Raw genomic sequence first — 20,417 nt, 5'->3', positions numbered from 1 at the left:
GATGAAGTGATGGGAACAAACATCATGATTTAATTTCATGCAGTGTACACCATATCAATTAACTCTTGGTTGGAGGAAAGGTCTTATATCAAAAGAGCTTTCTAAGTACCATATACTGATCATAAAATATGAGTTGAGAAAAAAATATTAGAAATAATCTAAGTATTGAGAACCGAATCTAGAAGTTAAAAATTTTAAAAAGAAATCACTTATTACATACCTTATAGTTTTAATTTTGCTCTCTTCCTACTTGTATCATGCATCCAACCATGAATAAAAGTATTTGAAAATCAAAAGACCTAAAATCATTCAGTCCAACATAAAATACAGTGTAAATAACATGGATGTAAATATTTTTAAGCCAAATAAGCTAATTACTTGACAGTGAATTAATTCATCAAAAGAAGCTGAAAATCTCCACAACACGCTTACTAAAACTACTAACAATGGCAACTGTTGATCTAGCTCACTGCTCAAATGAATACAGTAAAGACTGGTGTTTTATTTTCAACCCACTATAGATCAATGCTGTTGTAAAATATGGTGGCAATGAATTACTTGAAAAATGAAATTTAAAATAGGCATATAAAATATGAGTCTTAATTGTTTTGACTCAATCGCATAAAATTACATTATCAGATTGATGTAAAAATTTCTATAAACTCTCAATTTCAGTTATCTCACAGAGGACCAAAAGCAAACAGTTCTCAGACTGATCACAGGCCACATTTTGAGTAGTGCTCATCTAGCTCTTAGATACCTATTCTACCCTACCCCACAGCATTCATAATCCCTAAGTATCTGCAACCTTCTCTTGAATTTATTGTCTGTGTCTTCCCACTCCCTCCACAGTGTAAACTCCCTGAGGGAGAGCAAGGATCTTATATGCTAAGCATCAAACAGTACCTGGCAAATAATAGGTGCATAATAAATAGCTGTTAAATTTGTTGAGTAATTGATCAATTCACAGTCTGTTTTAGTTTTCACTCTACCATGCTGCCTTTGCACAAGTAAGAATTCTTATTTTGTCCCCTTTAGACTCTTCGAAGTCTTCACTTGGAGATTCTAAACACCCTGCTCTCTGACATTTTTACTGTAAATCAGCCAGGTCCCTAAAAATGCCCTCTCCCTAAAGATCAGTTTCCAAACTACCCAGTAGACCAGATTTCTCCCAACCCCATTCTTCCTGAAATAATGATTTTTAAAAGAAAAAAACAAAGATCCGTGCTAAAGGGAATCTTGTGAAACAAACGCAACCAATACTTAATTTGTGCTACACTTCACTAGTCGCTTTATATTTGTTATCCTCATTTAAACCCTAATATTAGTTCTTTATGATAAACATTATTCCCATTTTAAAAACAAGAAAAACTGAGGTTCTGAAAATAAGTAACTTGCCTCATTCCATAAAAATACCTAAGACTTGGCCAGCCGTGGTGGCTCACACCTGTAATCCCAGAACTTTTGGAGGCCGAGGCAGGCGGATCACTTGAGGTGAGGAGTTCGAGACCAGCCTGGCCAACATGGTGAAACCCTGTCTCTACTAAAAATACAAAATTAGCCAGGCATGGTGGCGCACGCCTATAATTCCAGCTACTTAGGAAGCTAAGGGAGGAGAACTGCTTGAATCCGGGAGGCGGAGGTTGCAGGGAGCTGAGATTGCACCATTGCACTCCAGCTTGGGCAACAAAAGCGAAACTCTGTCTCAAAACAAACAAAATACCTAAGACTTATTGAACACATAATCATAAATAGGTACTGTACTTTGAACACTATATATCCATTTTTCAGATAACCTATAACTAATGAGAGGAAGAACATGGATTCACCCTGACTCTGTTTGACTCAAAGTTGGTGTTCTTCCAACGACCCCTCTCAATTAATGATCAGGGATAACACAAAGAGGTTAAATATTCATCCAAAACTACATAATTACTTAATAACAGTATCAGAGCAGAAATAATCTTTTCCTAACTTCTATACTAATGTTTTCCACTATGTATGCCATGATACAGGTACTTCTATATCCAACAAAGGGATATACTAGGTCAGATAGTTCTACTGGCAGTTGGCTAGCTGTATCTGGCTTACTTCAGAAGGAAAGACAGATTCCCTCAGGCAGATGCAGAAGCAACTCCTCAGACCTCTCTCCAGTGTTAAGGTCCCTCTTTCATTAAACTGATGAAGATTTACTAAATCAATTTGTGCTGTTTTCACAATTTCCATATTCACATATTAATGAATAATAACAGACGGTTACAAATCATCAACAGAGAACTCTTTGTGAGAGTTCTAACCTGGGCAATTAAAAAAACAATCACTTATTTGAATAGACATTAGGCTTTCTCCCAAACCACTTTCTTTTTTCAAAGTGTGAAGAACAGTAAAGCAGGGGAGTCACTGTTTCCCATGCAAGTTAATCACTTTTTCAATTTTCTCTAAAGCTGAACTCTAACTAGTAAACATTTTCCAAAAAGGCGTAACAGTCTTTTAGCTCTTCCTTAGAGTTACCAATGTCGTGGTATTATTTGAATGTTAACAAGCTGGCTTTCCTCTGGGAAATGTGGAATTCAAATTTAAGTCAGATCAAGATTATAAATTATCATGCTTCATGCATCATCAAGGTAGTCTTCACATAGCCACTGTAAATGTTAAATTAATAAATGTAAACAGTAGTAAGTTTTCAAAAAAACAAAGTTTGTAATGGCCTAACAGCCATTGTCTAATCTAGTGTACAGTTAAGAAAACGTTCTATTAGGACATTTACTCATTATTTTAAGTGATAAAACTTCTTAGCTCAACTAATTTGAGCAAAAATCTTTTATAAAATGTTATTTCATTTACCTGTTCAGTAAACCACATAGCTTGAATACACTTTAACTTTTTCTTATTCAGTATCACCATTAAGAACATCAAGTTGATAGTGATGTCCTTTAATACAGTGATAACATTTAAAGAAAACAGAACTGATTATCACATAAAAGATCTCAAGATACTTATGTTTCTAATTAGTATTTCTTTAATCTCTTCACTTTCAATCAATTGTTACTTGTTGTTATGTCATTGGATCTCCTTCATTTGGCTCCCATGGCACTCTATAAAAAATTAGGACAAAGTGAAAGGTTACAAAAGGTGCCACATCTTCTAAAGAGTAAACTGACTTTATATATTCTAAGTCTCTCCTACCAAGTAAAGTAGGCTACATTTTACTTATGCTTACCTTCTTTTGGGTTAGAAGTTGTATTTTAGATATTTAAGGTTGCCAATAACCTATCAAATACGTAGGATAGATATTTAAAAGGAACTGTTTTCCAAGGCCACACAGGTAATGTGATTCACTGAAGAGGACCAGAGGTGGGCAAGAGGAGGCCCTATCTGAAGGAGACAGCATCTATACTCAGTTATATAGATTGCTATTCTCAAGCAAAAATGTTGTTTGCTTTTCAAGAGGCAAGACACCTAGATTTTTAGGTAAAATCTGACAACTTTAAATGTTAACAATTAGAGAAATGGGCTAGTGGCTAAAGAATAAAAACAAGAATAAAAGTGTTTGCTAGCTGCCAGTCTGTAGCTCTGAAAATGAATTTTTCTGAAAGAGAAATTACTGTTTTTATGATTCTCATTTGTACTGAAACACAGGAAACTCTAGGCCATGAATTCAAGTCATGTTTTTAGATAAGTTATTTTCTCACAGTATATTTGAAGAACTCAGCCAGACTATACCCAAAACATTTCTCCTACTCCTCTAAATTCTGTAATGTCAACATTCTATATTGGCTTTACTTAATAAATACATCTGCCATATCCATATACAACAAAGGATGGCTAATTTATGCTAACAGAGTAGGTCCCAGTACTACAAAAATGAATATATAACATTACTAAGTGGATATAGTGTTACTTAGCACTTCTTGCTTCTGAGCATGAGTTATACAAGAAATTTCTCATAGTTTTTAAATATACACTGATCCAATCACACTTGAAAAGGTATATGACACTTGAGAGGCAAATAAACTGAAATGCATTTGGATATTACTGAGAAAATTAGTATGCAAGATTTTTGCAGAGTATTTCAAGATACTATTCTGAAACATTATGTAAATTGATTCTCAGCATATGCTTGCCAAATAGATAGGAATTTTCCCCCATTTTATAGATGAAGAAACGAGAATCAAAAAATGGAATGAACGTAGGGCACGATGCCTCATGCCTGTAATCCCAGCACTTCAGGAAGCTGAGGTGGTCAGATCACTTGAGGCCAGGAGTTCAAGACCAGCCTGGCCAACGTGATAAAACCCCGTCTCTACTAAAAACATAAAAATTAGCTGGGCAAGGTGGTACATGCCTGTAATACCAGCTACTCAGGAGGCTGAGGCACAAGAATTGTTTGAACCCAGGAGGTGGAGGTTGCAGTGAGCTCAGACTGCCACTGTACTCCAGCCTGAGAAACAGAGTGAGATTCTGTCTCCAGTAAAGCAAGAAAGGCGACTGGGGGCAGTGGTTTACACCTATAATCCCAACACTTTGGGAGGCCAAGGCAGGTGGATCCCTTTAGGTCAGGAGTTCAAGATCAGCCTAGCCAACATAGTGAAACCCTGTCTCTACTAAAAATACAAAAATGAGCCGGGCGTGGTGTGGGCGCCTGTAATCAATCTCAGCTACTGGGGAGGCTGAGGCAGGAGAATCACTTGAACCTGGGAGGTGGAGGTTGCAGTGAGCCAAGATTTCACCACTACACTCCAGCCTCGGCGACAGAGTGAGACTGTCTCGACAACAACAACAACAAAAATTAGCAGGGCACAGTGGCTCACACCTGTAATCTCAGCAATTTGGGAGGCCAAGGCAGGCAGATCACCTGAGGTCAGGACTTTGAGACCAGCCTGACCAACATGAAGAAACCTCATCTCTACTAAAAATACAAAAATTAGCCAGGCATGGTGGTGCATGCCTGTAATCCCAGCTACTCAGGAGGCTGAGGCAGGAGAATCGCTTGAACCCGGGAAGCAGAGGTTGCAGTGAGCCAAGGTCGTGCCATCACACTCCAGCCTGGGAAACAAGAGTGAAACTCTGTCAAAAAAAAAAAAAAAAAAAAAAGAAAAAAAAAGAAAGAAAAGAAAAGAAAATGGAATAAGCTTGTCAACGTCAGAAAAAGGTAGGAAAAACAGTATTCAAATTCAGGTTTGGACCCTTGGCCAGTGTCACCACCCTAACATTTCTCTTAGAGGCTTACGTAGATGAAATTGTTTATGAAAAAGAGTAAACAAAAGGGGAAAATTTTAACAAGTGACAAAATAACATCATAAAACTTCAATTATTCAGCTCCCAGATTTATTATGCCCTCAATTACCCAGCATAATAGCTAACCTGGAATTGGAACAGAAAATCTGAAAACTATCACCAATCCCAAAAGTAATCATCTCAGTAAGGGGTAATTTATGCTTACAGTTGCAAAAATGCAACACAGCAGTGAAAGAATTAGCAATAATATCCTGAGTAACCATAGGGCGTTAATATTTCCTCATGTGCAAGTAATAATCTTGTAGAGGGCAGGGGTAAATATTATAGTTAGCAATAGAAGGCAAAAAGACTGAGTTATTAAAATTTCCCTAAGATCCCACTCAAGACCAATATAAACTGTTCAGTAATTTCAACATGGACAGTTTTTCTACCTTATATAAAATGTTTTAAATACATGTATTTTTAAACACTAGAGTCTCCTCCCCTCCCACTCTCGCCACCAAGATAGTGAGCTGTTATTACTATTAAAAGGCATGAAAATAAGAGTGATTAAGGTCACAGCACATTCACTTTTGTATGTCATGTTCACTCCAAGGATAACCTTGCTGAAAGGAATGATGAATAGAATCCCTCAAACACACTAAAATGTTTTTCTTTTTCTTAAGGGACAGTTCATATGACTGAATGATTTACATAAATTAGTGTTCAAATTATGAGAATCGACTATGTCATATAAGACAGTCCTAAAGATTTCGCAGTGTAGTGACTAAAGTGAAACAAAAATGCTAAAGCTATTGATGAAACTGAGATAAATACTGATCCCAGAACACATTTGAAGCCACTAAATAAATGGACACTGAATCAGTTAGGAAAAACAATTATTTTGTTTAAAAAAAAGTAATGAAAACAAATATAAACACAAGGCCGTGACAAGGCAACAATTTTAAACTGTTAAGTCATGTACATATAGATCTTATATTCCATCTTCATGAACATCAAAAAACAACACAAAGAAGATACATTCAAGAATAATTTTCAAACTGAATTCCACAGTGCCTTAAGAGGCCAAGGTTCTACAAACAAGTGAACTAGATTTGGATCTAATATAAAATTATAATTGTCAGATATGATCTTGTTTCAAAGTTTTGTTTATCTTAATAGCAAAATTATTCTCATTTTATTAAATACACATGGCATATGAATAAGTTTACCATATAAAATAAGTACATAACAATAAAATATTACATGTGTCCTTTTGTTTCTTAAGCCTTGCAGAATTAAGCAGAAACCATAAGTATTCCTTTTATATACTGGAATCCTCCCTAAGAGTTTAACTTGCAAAAAGTTTCTGTTTTTAGAAAGCTGCTCTACTCAGAAATTTAGAACTTACTGCTCTATGTCATATAAGTCAGGGATATATTCTTAATACTCTACGGACAAAACCAGGAGTATATTATACCAGCTAAAAAAGATTTTAATAGGTACTGCAATTTAAGTATTGCTGCTTAAAGCATGCTTTTTTTTTCCTGCTATCTGAAATACTACGCGAATAAGAATTTCATTCTCCCATCTTTCTGGTTAACCACAGACTTACAGTATCTCAATAAACATTTCTACTCCAGAACAATGTTAAGAAAGCTTTTTAAATTTTTTGAAATTAAATTTACAAAATCATTGAGCTATATTTCTTTTAAATATACTACAGGTTTAAATTAAGACTAAAATGAACATAATAATATCACTTAATTAACTAAAACAACTGAGTACTTCAGCTCTGATGGTATCTGAATACATTAGATATATTTTTTAAGAAGAGGTATCCATGACTAGATGTGAATTTATTTCTAAATTCAAAATCTGAATCTGAATGCCAACTTAAGCAAAAAGTAATTTGAACAAAGAAGCAAAGCAGCCTTAAAAATATCTAAGAGTTGGATACTGGGAGGAGGCAGCATGATGAGAAAGAATTGGAACCCATAATGCCAAAAAAAGATTTTGGACAGTATTAAAAATTTTTTTTCATGCTTTATATAATTACCCTTCTTCCCAAAAAGCTTCCACACAATACCTCACAAAAACCTAGAAATATTGTAGTCTTTGTGCAAAACAAGGCTTATTTACGGATCCTTTAAAAAAAATCTATTCGGATAATATATTGTTTTAATTTCTACAAATAAATATCAAACACACTAAAATAGCCTACACAAAAGGAATGTTACATTAATTAGGGCCAGAAAAGCACTACTGTGGTGATCAAATGTTCTGGCAATGACAGAACATAAAATGGTGAGAAAGTACAAGAATTTAACCTTTGACCCCACCATGCTATGTACTGTTTTCATAATAAAGGCTTAAAGGTTCTACCAAACATTTCAACTTTTTAAAAACCAAGCTCTAAGTTCGCCCTTCTAAGTAAACTCAGTTAAATTCCTTTTTTAAAAAGAAAAAAATGAGAATGTTTAAAGATAAAGAGTAATTGGTTCTTACCTCTGGTCCTGATGCATGTGACAAGTCTCCTCACTGGCATACTTGCTGCCTAAGCAGCTACAAAGACTAGGTTAGCAGCCATTTTGAGACAGCTGCACAGTCTCAGTTGCACAAAAGTGTAATTAAGATGGCTGCAATGTGCACTCAAGAACTCACACAGTGAAAACTCAGCTATGTAACAAACAAAGCCCCTCCCACTTTGTCAGCCTGCAGGAAACTGAACATAGGCAACAGCTAATGCATATACTGCAACAAACAATGCAGCTACACAGGACACAGAAAAAGAAAACAGAAGGCAGCAAGCCAGTTTTGTAACATAATGCCTGTGAATCCCGTCTTGCAATACAGACTTTGGGCACATCCAGATCCCAAACAACTTGAAATCCATGCCACATATTAGCAGTTACAGAGATAGAGCCAAATCACACAGAGCAAACATCAGGGAATTCGCTTGAAAGAAAGCCTCCATTTCAGTCCAGAAAAAAAAAAAAAAAAAGTTAAACCTTGCTCAAGGCCTTTTTTTTGGGTTTTTTTTTTTTTTACCTTTTATAGTTTCATCATGAAAAGAATTTCAATTTTATAATTTCTAGAAAAGTGTTTAAATCCTGAAAATAGCTTGATTGATCAAGTTAATTTCAATTTATAGAAGGCTAAAGATTTTCTCCACAGAATCTAAGCCCCAAAGTGCTCAAATCTAGCAGAACAGTTAAAGCCTACAATTAAATTTTTGAACCTTGACAACAGGGTCTCTAGAAGATGGCAAAAAGCTTATTTTGAGTAATTTACCATAGATATAAAAACAATTTCTTCTCTTCAGTAGTACAAATGGTCACAAATATTAACATCCCCAGGTGAGTGTTTAGTCCCAGGGCAAATTACATTTCCTGCCCTGACACAGACCTCCCAACATTTTGATGTGAGTAAAAGCAAATAAAAACAAAGAATTATAGATTCTTTCTGATGGAAAGAAGGGAATTTTTAAAAAGGGTAAAAACTCAGTCTAATAATGGGTATATTAGCAAGACAAATTTGAGACCCAACAAATGTGGGTTGGCAGAAACACATCAATCAAAAAGAAGGGAAGGACAAAAGCACAGGGAGAACCTGTTCACATCAGCGACAGACTCCACGTTTTCTTTCTCTCTTCCTCAGTCCACCTTCCTAAAATTTAGCTAACCTGTGTATTTTGTCTCTATCCATCACTAAATACAGGTATTTACTAAAACGTTTTAAGGGTATAGGGGGTAATAGGGATATAGCTAAAACGAGATTGGCCCTATGATTTGACAATGGTTCAAGCTGAGCAATGGGCACACAGAATTCATTATCTCATTCTATTTTGGTATATATTTGAAATTTTCCATAACAAAAGTTTTTTAAATTACTTATCTTTAAAAGGTCCTTATGTATTTTCCATGAAGCAAAATGAATAATGTAGGTAACAACTGCTTTAAGTATATCAGAAAAAAAAAAGTTATACTTGATCCAAGTCATATTAATTCTTCAAAAATATAACTGTGATTCTCAAGCAAAGACTTCATTAAAAGCAAGACTTAGGCCAAGCACGGTGGCTCACGCCTATAATCCCAACACTCTAGGAGGCCGAGACGGAAGGCTCTCTTGAAGCCAGGAGTTTGAGACCTGCCTGGCAACAAAGCGAGATCTCTTTCTCTACAAAAAAAAATATTTTAAACATTAACAGGTGTGGTGATGTGAACCTGTAGTTCCAGCTATTCAGGAGGCTGATGCAGGAAGATCACTTGAGCCCAGAAGTTCAAGGCTACAGTGAACTTAACCACTGCACTCCATCCAGTCTGGTCAACAAAGCCAGATTCTGTCTCAAAAAATAAATAAATAAATAATATAATTAAAAGCAAAAGCAAGATTTGGTAAACTGAAAAAGGCTGGAATAGAACTGATATTACTGTAAGCACTGGAATCTATGTTTAATTGGGGGGCGGGGAAAGAAGGTACAAATAGCCAAAATATTCAGAGCTGCCTAATGAACACTTTCTTACATTCTGGAATATAAGAAATTGTTTTTAGGAAGTCTGATCCACAAAGATTTAAATTACGGAACTCACTGTCAAATGGATGATATCTTCTTCAAGCCTCCCTTCTCTTGCCAAATACTTTTCCGATGTAAATCCTGACTACTTTTTTCTTAATCTAAACATAATCTACCAACAGAAAGCTGCTGGCTACTAATAATACAGGTTGGACATCCCTAATCTGAAAATCCAAAATTCTCCAATAAAATTGCACAGAACTGATACAAGCAGAAATGCAACTTAGACAACACTTAGTACCAGCTGACAGAGTTTCATCCATCCCTTCACACATTGGTTCTGTTTCTGTGTCTGATGAAACAGTTTAGAAAAGGAAAATAATTAGGCTGTTATTCAGATAAAATAAGTGTCGAGGCCAGCATCTTTATCCCAAAGAAACTATCCTATTATAGTTTACTTGATATATCCTCTACATGATTCAACCTATATTACCCTATCACTAAAAATTATTTCCTTAATCTCTCCTTACTATGCACATCCCCAAACCAGGTATCATTACTCTCTCAATATCTTTTACACATATCATCATTATACTTACCACATTTCATTACTTGTATCTTTATGCAAATAATCTTTATATAAGGATATAAATCACATCTTAATTCATTTTCCATTCTCTTCCATAGGATAAAACACAGTTATTTGCTCAATAAATAGTGAGCTAAAATTCTCAGTGTTTTTGTTTCTACCACAAAAACCTCAAAAGAACCTTCATTTTTAGGATCTCAACTCCTACTTTCTAAGAAGTAGTCAACTAATATGTCTACTAAGATTTTAGTCTTGGCCTAAAAACATCTGCACTTCAGAATCCAAGATGGAAAAATAACTTTTGTAGGGCACTTTTCAGGAACTACATAGGAACTACTATGTGCTTATGATAGATGACTCTGAGAAAATCTACAGGAAACCTAAGTGATTTACTTTTAATTTTTATTAATATTACTAAAAAAGCAAGATTCAGCTTGATTGTATAATGTCACAGATTACAAGAAATTTGTTTTATATAGGGTCATTTGTAATGAGACCAATCATTGTTAATTTATAGAAGCATAACTACTTGCAACCAATTTCTAATGTTCAGGAAACAATTCCATGACTATCCAATGTTTAATCTTTTCCTAATTAAAAATCAGCACTTTCACAAGTCTTTTTGTTTTTTCGTTTATTTGTTTGTAGACAGGCTGGAGTGCAGTGGTGCAATCATGGCTCAGCTTACTGCAGCCTCAACTTTCTGGGCTCAAGAGACTCTCACTTCAGCCTCTGGATTAACTGGGACCACAGGTGCACACCACCACAACTGGCAAATTTCTAAAATTTTCTGTAGAGATAATGTCTCACTATGTTGCTCAAGCTGCATTCAATTTTTTTTTTATTTCCCTCTTACAATGACCATGTAAAATAAGAGTGCTACAATCTCAAATTTTAAGACCAGTGAATGTAATCATTTGCCAGGAGTCACATAATTAGTAATGAGAGAAAAAAAAAAAAAAAAAACTAGAATTAACTCTAGTCAACCATTACATTTTTTTATATATTATGCTATTTGAAAACTTTGCATATGCAAATTATTGAAAACTATAGCATCTAAAGAAAAAGTTTCACTGTATTTGGTTGAGAGGAAATATATGTTTTGTTTATTTAATTAAGATGCTCTAATTGTAAGTTATTATTAACATTACACATATTAAAATCTAAAACGCATGTTAGAATGGTATTAAGATGATGAACTAAGAACACCTAATTTCACTCCCTCAAATCCCACTAAAACTACAATAAAGTTTTTTTTTGTTTTTTTTTTTAGGCATAAATCCTAAAAAACAGAGAGAAATAAGAGGTAACAGCCACAAAGATTTGGGAAGCTGAAAAATAAGCAGGACTGGCCAGACGTGATGGCTCACTCCTGTAATCCCAATACTTTGGGAGGCCAAAGTGGGCAGACCACTCAAGGCCAGGAGTTCCAGACCAGCCTGACCAAGATGGCAAAACCCCATCTCTACTAAAATACATAAATCAGCCAGGTGTGGTGGCGCACCTTAGTCCCAGCTACTCAGGGAGGCTCAGGTACAAGAATTGCTTGAACCTGGGAGGTGGAGGCTGCAGTGATCCGAAATCAAGCTACTGTACTCCAGCCTAGGCGACTGAGTGAGACTTGGTCTCAAAAATAAATAAATAAATAAGCAGGACCAGCTGTAACTAACGTAGCAATCTCTAAAACACAATATTCCAAGCTGCAGTGGTAACAAGTTAAGAACCAATCCAATTTACCTGGCAGAAACCTGAAAAATCATAGGAAGTAGAACTACTAAGCACCTTTGAAAGTCAGAGTGAAGGGAGCAGAGAGAAGGATAAAATGGCCAAAATAGTGACTGCTGTTTAAGAAGCAGAAAGATATCTTAGATGCCTTTACCAAACACATTTAACAGTGACTATCTGCTCCTCCCAACCCTAACAAAAGTCTGAAGACAATATCTGCAGTTAAAAATGAGAGTATCTGGCCAGGCACGGTGGCTCATGCCTGTAATCCCAGCACTTTGGGAGGCCAAGGCAGGTAGATCAACTGAAGTCAGGAGTTCAAGACCAGGCTGGCCAACATGGTGAAACCCCATCTCTACTAAAAATACAAAAATTAGCCGGGCGTGGTGGCACACACCTGTCATCCCAGCTACTCGGGAGGCTGAGACAGGAGAATCCCTTGGTCTAGGAGGCAGAGATTGCAGTGAGCCAAGATCGTGCCAGTGCACTCCGGCCTGAGCTTGAGTGAGATTCTGTCTAGAAAAAAAACCAAAAAACTAAGAGTACCATATCAAAAAGAGAAGGACCAAGTCCAGACTGCAGAGATCCCTAGTCCTCTTCATGAATCTCCCAGAGTGCTGGCAATCAGAGCCTATTTCTCTATTTATAAAAATGGAAGACTATTCTCTGGGGGTGTCTGACCAGCACAAGACGTAAGACCTAAGGTCTCTGGAGAACTCTCCCAAAATGGCTCACCCAGATCAGCCTAAAGGGAAGTTTAAAACTGTCTAATTTAGATAAGGCAATCAACTTTTTAATCTTCCACATCACATTATGCAGTTAGCTAAGAAAGGCAATTGAGAAAAGTTTCCAACATGACAGAAACCAAAGAAAAACGAAAGCAAAAAAAAATACATGAAGCAATAGACTATGCAGGAATAAGAAAACTTCAAAAAAAATTAATATATGCAGACAAGATGTTATATTCTTGAGTGAAGAATACAATGCTACAGAAAAGGAATGAAAATTAAGAACATGATAAAAAAAAATGAAAAACTCAATAGAAGGACTGGATGATAAAGCTGAAGAAACCAACCTTAGCAAAAAGGCAAAATTATAAATCAGAAGAAAAGATACAATTGGAGTATCCATTCAAAAAATTCAAATTGGAATCACACACACACACACACACACACACACACACACAAACACAAAGACATCACCAATGAAATCATTTAAGAAAACTTTCCAGAGTTGAAGGGCAAGAATTTCCAGACCAAAAGAGCCCAAAGTATGCCAGCAGACCATAACAAACAGATCCACACAAGGGCACGTTCCATTGAAATGCCATAAGACTAAAGACTAATAATTCTATAAGCTTCCACTGAGAGGAGAAATCAGAATGGCTTCAGATTTCTCAGTGGTGATAATAGTAGGAAGAAAATAATGGAGCAGTGTCTTTAAAATTCTGAAAGAAAAGACTTTCAACCTAGAATTCTATACCCAGCCAAACTATCAATCAAGCATGAAAATATAGAATGATATTTTTCAAACATGCATGGTCTTTAAAACCTGTATCTCCCATGCACCCTTTCTCAAAAAGCTACTGGAGAATGTGTAGCTTTCTACCAGCAGGGAAAATTCTAAGAATTCTCCTGCCAAGGACAGAATAAGTCGATAAAAAGACAAAGCATTTGGAAAACAAGGGTCCTAGAAGACAGGTAAGGAAATCTTCACTAACGGTTGTATTAGTCCATTCTTGCACTGCTATAAAGAAATACTTGAAAATGGGTAACTTATTAAGAAATGAAGTTTAATTGGCTCACAGTTTTGCTGGCTGTACAGGAAGTACAGTGGTATCTGCTTGGGTTCTCAGGGTGAGGGCTCAGGAAATTTACAAACATGATGGAAGGCAAAGGGGGAGCATGCACATCACGTGGCAGAAGCGAGAACGAGAGAAAGAAAAGAGGTGCTACACATTATTTAAATGACCTGATCTCACAAGAACTCAAGTCACTACTGCGGAGGACAGTACCAAGGGGGATGGTGCTAAACGATTCATGAAAAATCCACCCCATGACCCAATTATCTCCTACCAGGCCCCACCTCCAACATAGAGGATTATGATTTAACATTAGATTTGGGTGGGGATAGGGATCCAAACTGTATCAATGGTGAATAAAATTATACAGATGACAGTTGTATACAAGATGAGGTGAGCAACTAGGCCACACAGAAGCAGTGACACTCAAGAACTAAACATGAGTCAAGATTTTTGCTGCCACCTACCTGAGGAAATGTGTCTTATAAATTAAGTCTTTTAAATAAACATCAAAAGATTATTAGTAACTGTACCAAATCGTCTTAACTATTACTATTTACATGGAAGAGACTCATAGATGCAGGCATCCTGGTATAAAGCTGACATCATGAATCAACAACTGTCATAACTGTATCAAGGGAATGGATTATGATTTTCATGGTTATGTTCTACAGACCAGTCAATTCTGTGTAAGTAGGTTGCTTAACACAAGATCAAAAAAACAAGAATTACCTAAATGAATGATTTAATTGTGGTTAATGTTTTATTTTAAATAGTCATAAGAGAAGAATACTTTCTTCTCAATCTATCTCTAACCTCCAACTTAAGGTGTACTTTATAGAAATAGTAGTATCTTTCCCCCTCAGAGATCAGGGGAAAAAATATCCTGTGAAAGGTTTTAATATAGGTTATAAGCTAAAGAAGCCACCAAAAACATTTTATGAATGATTCTATAGAAAAATACTGAATATCGGGCCGGGTATGGAGGCTCACACCTGTAATCCCAGCACTTTGGGAGGCCGAGGCAGGCAGATCACCTGAGGTCGAGCTGGAGACCGGCCTGGCCAACATGGTGAAACCTCATCTCTACTAAAAATACAAAAATTAGCTGGACGTGGTGGCATGTGCCTTTAATCCCAGCCACTCGGGAGGCTGATGGAGGAGAATCGCTTGAACCCTGAAGGCGGATGTTGCGATGAGCCAAGTTCGTGCCACCACACTCCAGCCTGGGCGACACAGCAAGATTCCATTTCAAAAAAAAAAAAAAAGGCCGGGCACGGTGGCTCAAGCCTGTAATCCCAGCACTTTGGGAGGCCAAGACGGGCGGATCACGAGGTCAGGAGATCGAGACCATCCTGGCTAACACAGTGAAACCCCGTCTCTACTAAAAAATACAAAAAATAGCCAGGCGAGGTGGCGGGCGCCTGTAGTCCCAGCTACTTGGGAGGCTGAGGCAGAAGAATGGCGTGAACCCGGGAGGCGGAGCTTGCAGTGAGCTGAGATCCGGCCACTGCACTCCAGCCTGGGCGGCAGAGCAAGACTCCGTCTCAAAAAAAAAAAAAAAAAAAAAAAAGAAAAATACAGAATATGTTGTTCAGCCTTGTCCAGAGACTGCTTAGAACAATTATTAAATATTGTATGAAGTATCATAACTCAATCTTTTTACTTTTTATGACTCAGTTTACACAGTTTCAGTAAGAATCTGTTCTCCTTCCTACCAGGATAAAATTGGGTAAGTCAGACCAGGCACGGTGGCTCATGCCTGTAATCCCAGCACTTCGGGAGGCTGAGGCAGGTGGATCACCTGAGGTGATCCTCTTGAGGTCAGGAGTTCAAGATCAGCCTGACCAACATGGTGAAACCCCATCTCTACTAAAAATAGAAAAATAAGCTTGGTGTGGTGGTGGGCGCCTATAATCCCAGCTACTCGGCAGGCTGAAGCAGGAGAATCATTTGAACCCAGGAGGCAGAGATTGGAGTGAGCCGAGATTGCACCATTGCACTCCAACGTGGGTGACAGAGTGAGACTCTGTCTCAAAAAAAAAAAAAAAAAATTGGATAAATCAAATTTGTAACCATAACCACACTGGAAATGTGAAATTTAAAAATGAATTTCAGGCTGGGCTCAGTGGCTCACATCTATAAGCAGAGCACTTTGGGAGGCCGAAGCGGGCAGATCACTTGAGGTCAGGAGTTCGAGACTAGCCTGGCCAACATGGTGAAACCCCATCTCTACTAAAAATACACAAATTAGCAGGGCGTGATGGTGCATGCCTATAATCCCAGATACTCGGGAGGCTGAAGCACAAGAATTGCCTGAGTCTGGGAGGTAGAGGTTGCAGTGAGACAAGATCATGCCACTGTATTCCAGCCTGGGCAACAGAGCAAGACACTGTCTCAAAAAACAAACAAACAAATAAATAAATAAGCACAAATTTCCTTTAATCAGGTATGACAGGGAACAAAAATTGCATATTTTTTTCTTTTTTTTGAGATGGAGTCTTGTTCTGTCGCCCAGGCTGGAGCGCAGTGGCGCAATCTTGGCTCACTACAGACTCTGCCTTCCAGATTCAAACGATTCTCCTGCCTCAGCCTCCCAAGGACTGCATCTTAAATATAGAAATCATGCCTACTAAATCTTCACGAGAAATCAATTTAGTATCTCTTCTATAGCTTATAGATTCCAAGCTTTGAAGGGAATAAAGAATAGTATTTTCCAAAAAACCTGGAATACTGATAAATGTGGGAATCTCAGAAAACCCCAAGATACCCTACAATTATAGGTACTGCAGATGAAAGAAAGTTCATTGAGATAAGTCAGATGACTTGGTTTCTGATAGTGGAGACAAGCTAATAAATAAATAAGTCAATTATAGTACTTCACAAAACATCCATACAGAGGTTAACTCTTACCTTCATATCAAATGGACATAGTTTTGTTAAGCACACAATAGGGATGTCTTACTACATCATAGGTCAATACCTCAATAGACCTATGTGACTCAAATGGCCAAAGAAAACATGAAAATATACCAATTCAGAAAATCATTTAACAAACTTTATGGCCAAATCTATGCCTTAAGAGGCTGCAGCTTGATTTCAAGGAAGGGCTATCGATGAAAAATGATACTTGGTATCAATTTTGAGTGAACACGTCCAGCAGATTTTTTAAAAGGAGAGCAAGGAGTAATTCTATGTGGACTTAGTGCCCAAAATATCTTCATCCCTAACTGTGCCAAGGATGAACACTGCCAAACCTTGCAGATATGACAATTAACGTGAGAAAATGGCTGCTTTTTCACCAGGAAGATGTTTACTGTAAATTTAGTGAATTTAGTAATCTTGTGGGTTTTTTTCCCTTTAAATACCCATTTGTTTTTAAATGAGTCAGTCCTAAAACTGGTCTCCATCACAAACCTTTACAAGTAAACTACTTTCCCAAATGCTTATTTACCTTACTAGTGAGTGGTTTTATGAAACCCACCTTTCCAAGTTACTTTTTAAATGCATTTAAATTCTAGCTCCAGAAATCAAGAATATTATTTTCTATAAATCTCCCTGCATTGCAGGGCTCCCTGCACATAGTTGCTTCTTAATAAATATTCATGAATGACTAATTGATTCACCGATTGATTAAAACTAGAGATATGTGTGAGGCACAGATGCTAAGCATTTTATATATCTAATCGTATTTAACCCTCAAAACGTTACCCTGTAGGAGGTAACTCCACATTTTAAAGATAAAGAACACTGAGAGGAGACACTAATTGCCCAGGTCCCAATACAAAACTACTGTTCTTTCCACTTCACTGTGTAACTAACTGATTTTAGGAAAATTCTTTGACTTTTCTTTTGTTCTTCTTTTCTTTCTTCATTTATTTATTTACTTTTATCTTTCAACGTTTAAATCATTTAAAGTCAGTTTGGTGGGGGAAGAAGATTATACAAACCTAAAATACAAAATAATATCATTCCATCTTTTCCTCAAACCCTTATTAATTTATATATGCAGGCTCTTCACAGTCATATTTTAGAAACTTTTTACTAATAAGCAAGCAAAGGTGCTTCCTTGTTTTCTTAATTTTCTTCTGGTTCTTAATGAATGACATTGAAGATTTTTTTTTCCTAAAACTGACTATTTATAATTTTTCATACATAAAGTGCCTGTCAAATCTTCCCATATGACAATTTATCATGTGGGTATTTGCCATTTGAGTAAATTACATGTCTGATTTTAAAAAAAAGTTCTGACATCTGTGGATAATGAGTTAAATAAAAGAAAATAATTAGAATATCTTATTCCCTTTTTTTCACCTCCACCTAAAACGTAGGAATTTTATTCTTTTGATAAGCAAGTATTTATTGAATATTAATACTTTAATACTGTAGAAAGCAATCTTATACTTTTAATAGTGGTCTTATCATACCTTGGAAAGAATTTGTCTTAAAAAATTGTCAGATATATCAATAAGATATGATTCCTAACCCCAGGAAGCTTATAAAGTACTACACAAATAACTATAAACATAAAAGTGGAAAGGAATAAATGCCTTTAAATATATATATAAAGTAAAGCAAAGAGAAAATAGAGAATTTCCAGCTGAGAGTAACAACATGCTTTATTAGGCATATTATGTGGGTGCCATGGCAATTATGACTTTTATTCACAAAAACCAAGGATATGTATCACAGAGTTATTAAGAGTTCTCCTAACACACTACCTTTCTTTCTGGCCTCTGAGATTTTGAACATACTATTTATTCCCTTTACTAGTAGTATCTGTCTAATTCATTGTTTAAAATACAACTCCCATAAAATCTCCTTGATATCCTTCCAACACTCTCACCACTTTCTGTACCCTATAAAAACATCTCTTGTTTTACTTGTCATATTCCATAGAAAGCTACTTTTAACTATTTACTTATTGATCAGTTAAGTTTTGCCTATGTGCAGAGGATTTACAACCACAATCTTTTTACCAGTGTATATTACAATGCTCCTAGAAGTCACATTTTTGGCCAGGCACAGTGACTCACACCTGTAGTCCCAACATTTTGGGAGGCCAAGAGGGGAGGATTGCCTGAGCCCAGGAGTTCAAGACCAGACTGGGCAACATGGCAAGACCCCCATCTCCACACAGAAAAAAATTATAAAATTACCTGGGCATGGTGGCATGTGCCTGTAGTCCAAACTACCTAGGAGGCTGAGTCAGGAGGATCCCTTGAGCCCAGGAGGTCAAGGTTACAGTGAGCCATGATCACACCACTGCACTCCAGCCTGGCTGACAGAGTGAGACCCTAGTCTCAACTAAAAAAAAAAAAAAAAAAAAAAGTCACATTTTCCATCACGGAAAATGTGTATTTTATACATACAGTTATAAAGAGAAAAAAATAATCTGTATAAAATAATGCAAACATAAACTATTCAAACATTTGTCACTTAATTCATCTACAGTCCTTTTGAACTAAGCAAGTTAACCTGTAAAGTTCAAAAATACTACACTGAGTTTTAAAAATTAGGAATTCCAAATCTCGCAAAACTAATCATAATTTAATGTTTTCAGTAGCAAGCAGAGAGGAGGAGAATTCTATCAAATATAAATATTTATAATAACTGGGACCCCAGTCACAAATCACGAACACAAAACCCCCAAAATACCATTTCAATGGAAGACATACAGAGTTATACTATAACTGAACCTAAATCTTAAAACAGAGAAATAGTTTTCAGTATCAAATTATGAAGTACTTTGAAACCACTTCTCCCAATTCCTTATACAGCAGAAAATGCTATTCATTAATATCCATTTCTCTTTTATAACATTCTCTAGTTTTAGCTAAGTATATGATTATCCAGCTAATTTCCCAGACTTCCTTTCACAGCTAAATATGTCCCAATGACTAAATGATCACACATAAACTATGAGTCAAAGTGCTATGTGCCACTTCCATATCATGCCCTCAAAAGAGTATGCACTCCCATTGTTCTTTCTTCCTTGCCTCTAGCTAGTAGAACTAGAGAGTAATCATGTTTCCGCTAGTGATGGAAGCTATATGTTAAGGCAAAATCACTTATCAACTCTAAACAGTCTTACTTTGTATGGTTACATAAGAAAAAAACACGTTATCATCTTTAAACAACAGAAATGGAGTCTCCTATACTGTGGCAGCTTAGTTTTTACTCAAATTGAATTCACTTCAGACATTTATCACCTAAAAGGAAACAAAAGAGTTCAAAAGTGGTCCCTCTTTTCCCTGATGCTTTTTACTATTTCTTTCTTTTCCTATGACATTCTATCTAATAAGAGTAACAGGGCAGATATACATCTAAGGCTCCAAAGCCTTAGCTGGGAATGAGTTGCAGCAGTCAAGTCATTCTTTATTGTTCCATCAAAGTCTCCTGGTCCTCAAAACAGCAGATTCCCTTTCCATCTTTTAGCTTTATCCTACTACAAAATGGTAGGCATTATCATTGAGAATTACTGAACCAAAGAAAGTTCCTTTTACAGCTTTGACAGTTCTGAGGATAACTATTCTAACATACAAATCAAATTTCTTATTAGAATGTTA

At 36.4% G+C, this 20,417-nt stretch overlaps 1 protein-coding gene across 8 annotated transcripts in view; it reads right to left on the bottom strand.

Annotated features, from left to right (window-relative positions):
- The window catches only part of ATF7IP (activating transcription factor 7 interacting protein), a 131,016-nt gene that overhangs the window by 104,197 nt on the left and 6,402 nt on the right, over nucleotides 1–20,417 (bottom strand). For 2 of the 8 annotated variants that reach the window (XM_077953669.1, XM_077953673.1), the window contains exons 1-3: nucleotides 7,726–7,819; nucleotides 2,845–3,095; nucleotides 221–299 (exon numbers count right to left, since the gene is read on the bottom strand). The exons of 2 other annotated variants lie outside the window; for them this stretch is intronic. Coding sequence is in view for 2 of the 6 variants with exons in the window: in XM_001089029.5 (XP_001089029.4) it covers nucleotides 7,726–7,742 (17 nt within the window). In the remaining 4 variants the exon portion in view is untranslated. Of the gene's footprint in view, nucleotides 1–220; nucleotides 300–2,844; nucleotides 3,096–7,725; nucleotides 7,820–20,417 lie in introns of those variants that run through there. 4 more of the 8 variants (XM_077953668.1, XM_077953670.1, XM_001089029.5 and 1 more) reach the window with 2 other exon arrangements.

The sequence above is a fragment of the Macaca mulatta genome, chromosome 11, assembly GCF_049350105.2.
Source record: "Macaca mulatta isolate MMU2019108-1 chromosome 11, T2T-MMU8v2.0, whole genome shotgun sequence".
In the NCBI taxonomy this organism is placed as follows: domain Eukaryota; kingdom Metazoa; phylum Chordata; class Mammalia; order Primates; family Cercopithecidae; genus Macaca; species Macaca mulatta.
Note: the sequence above shows the minus strand (reverse complement) of the source record. Positions and strands in the feature narration are given on the sequence as shown.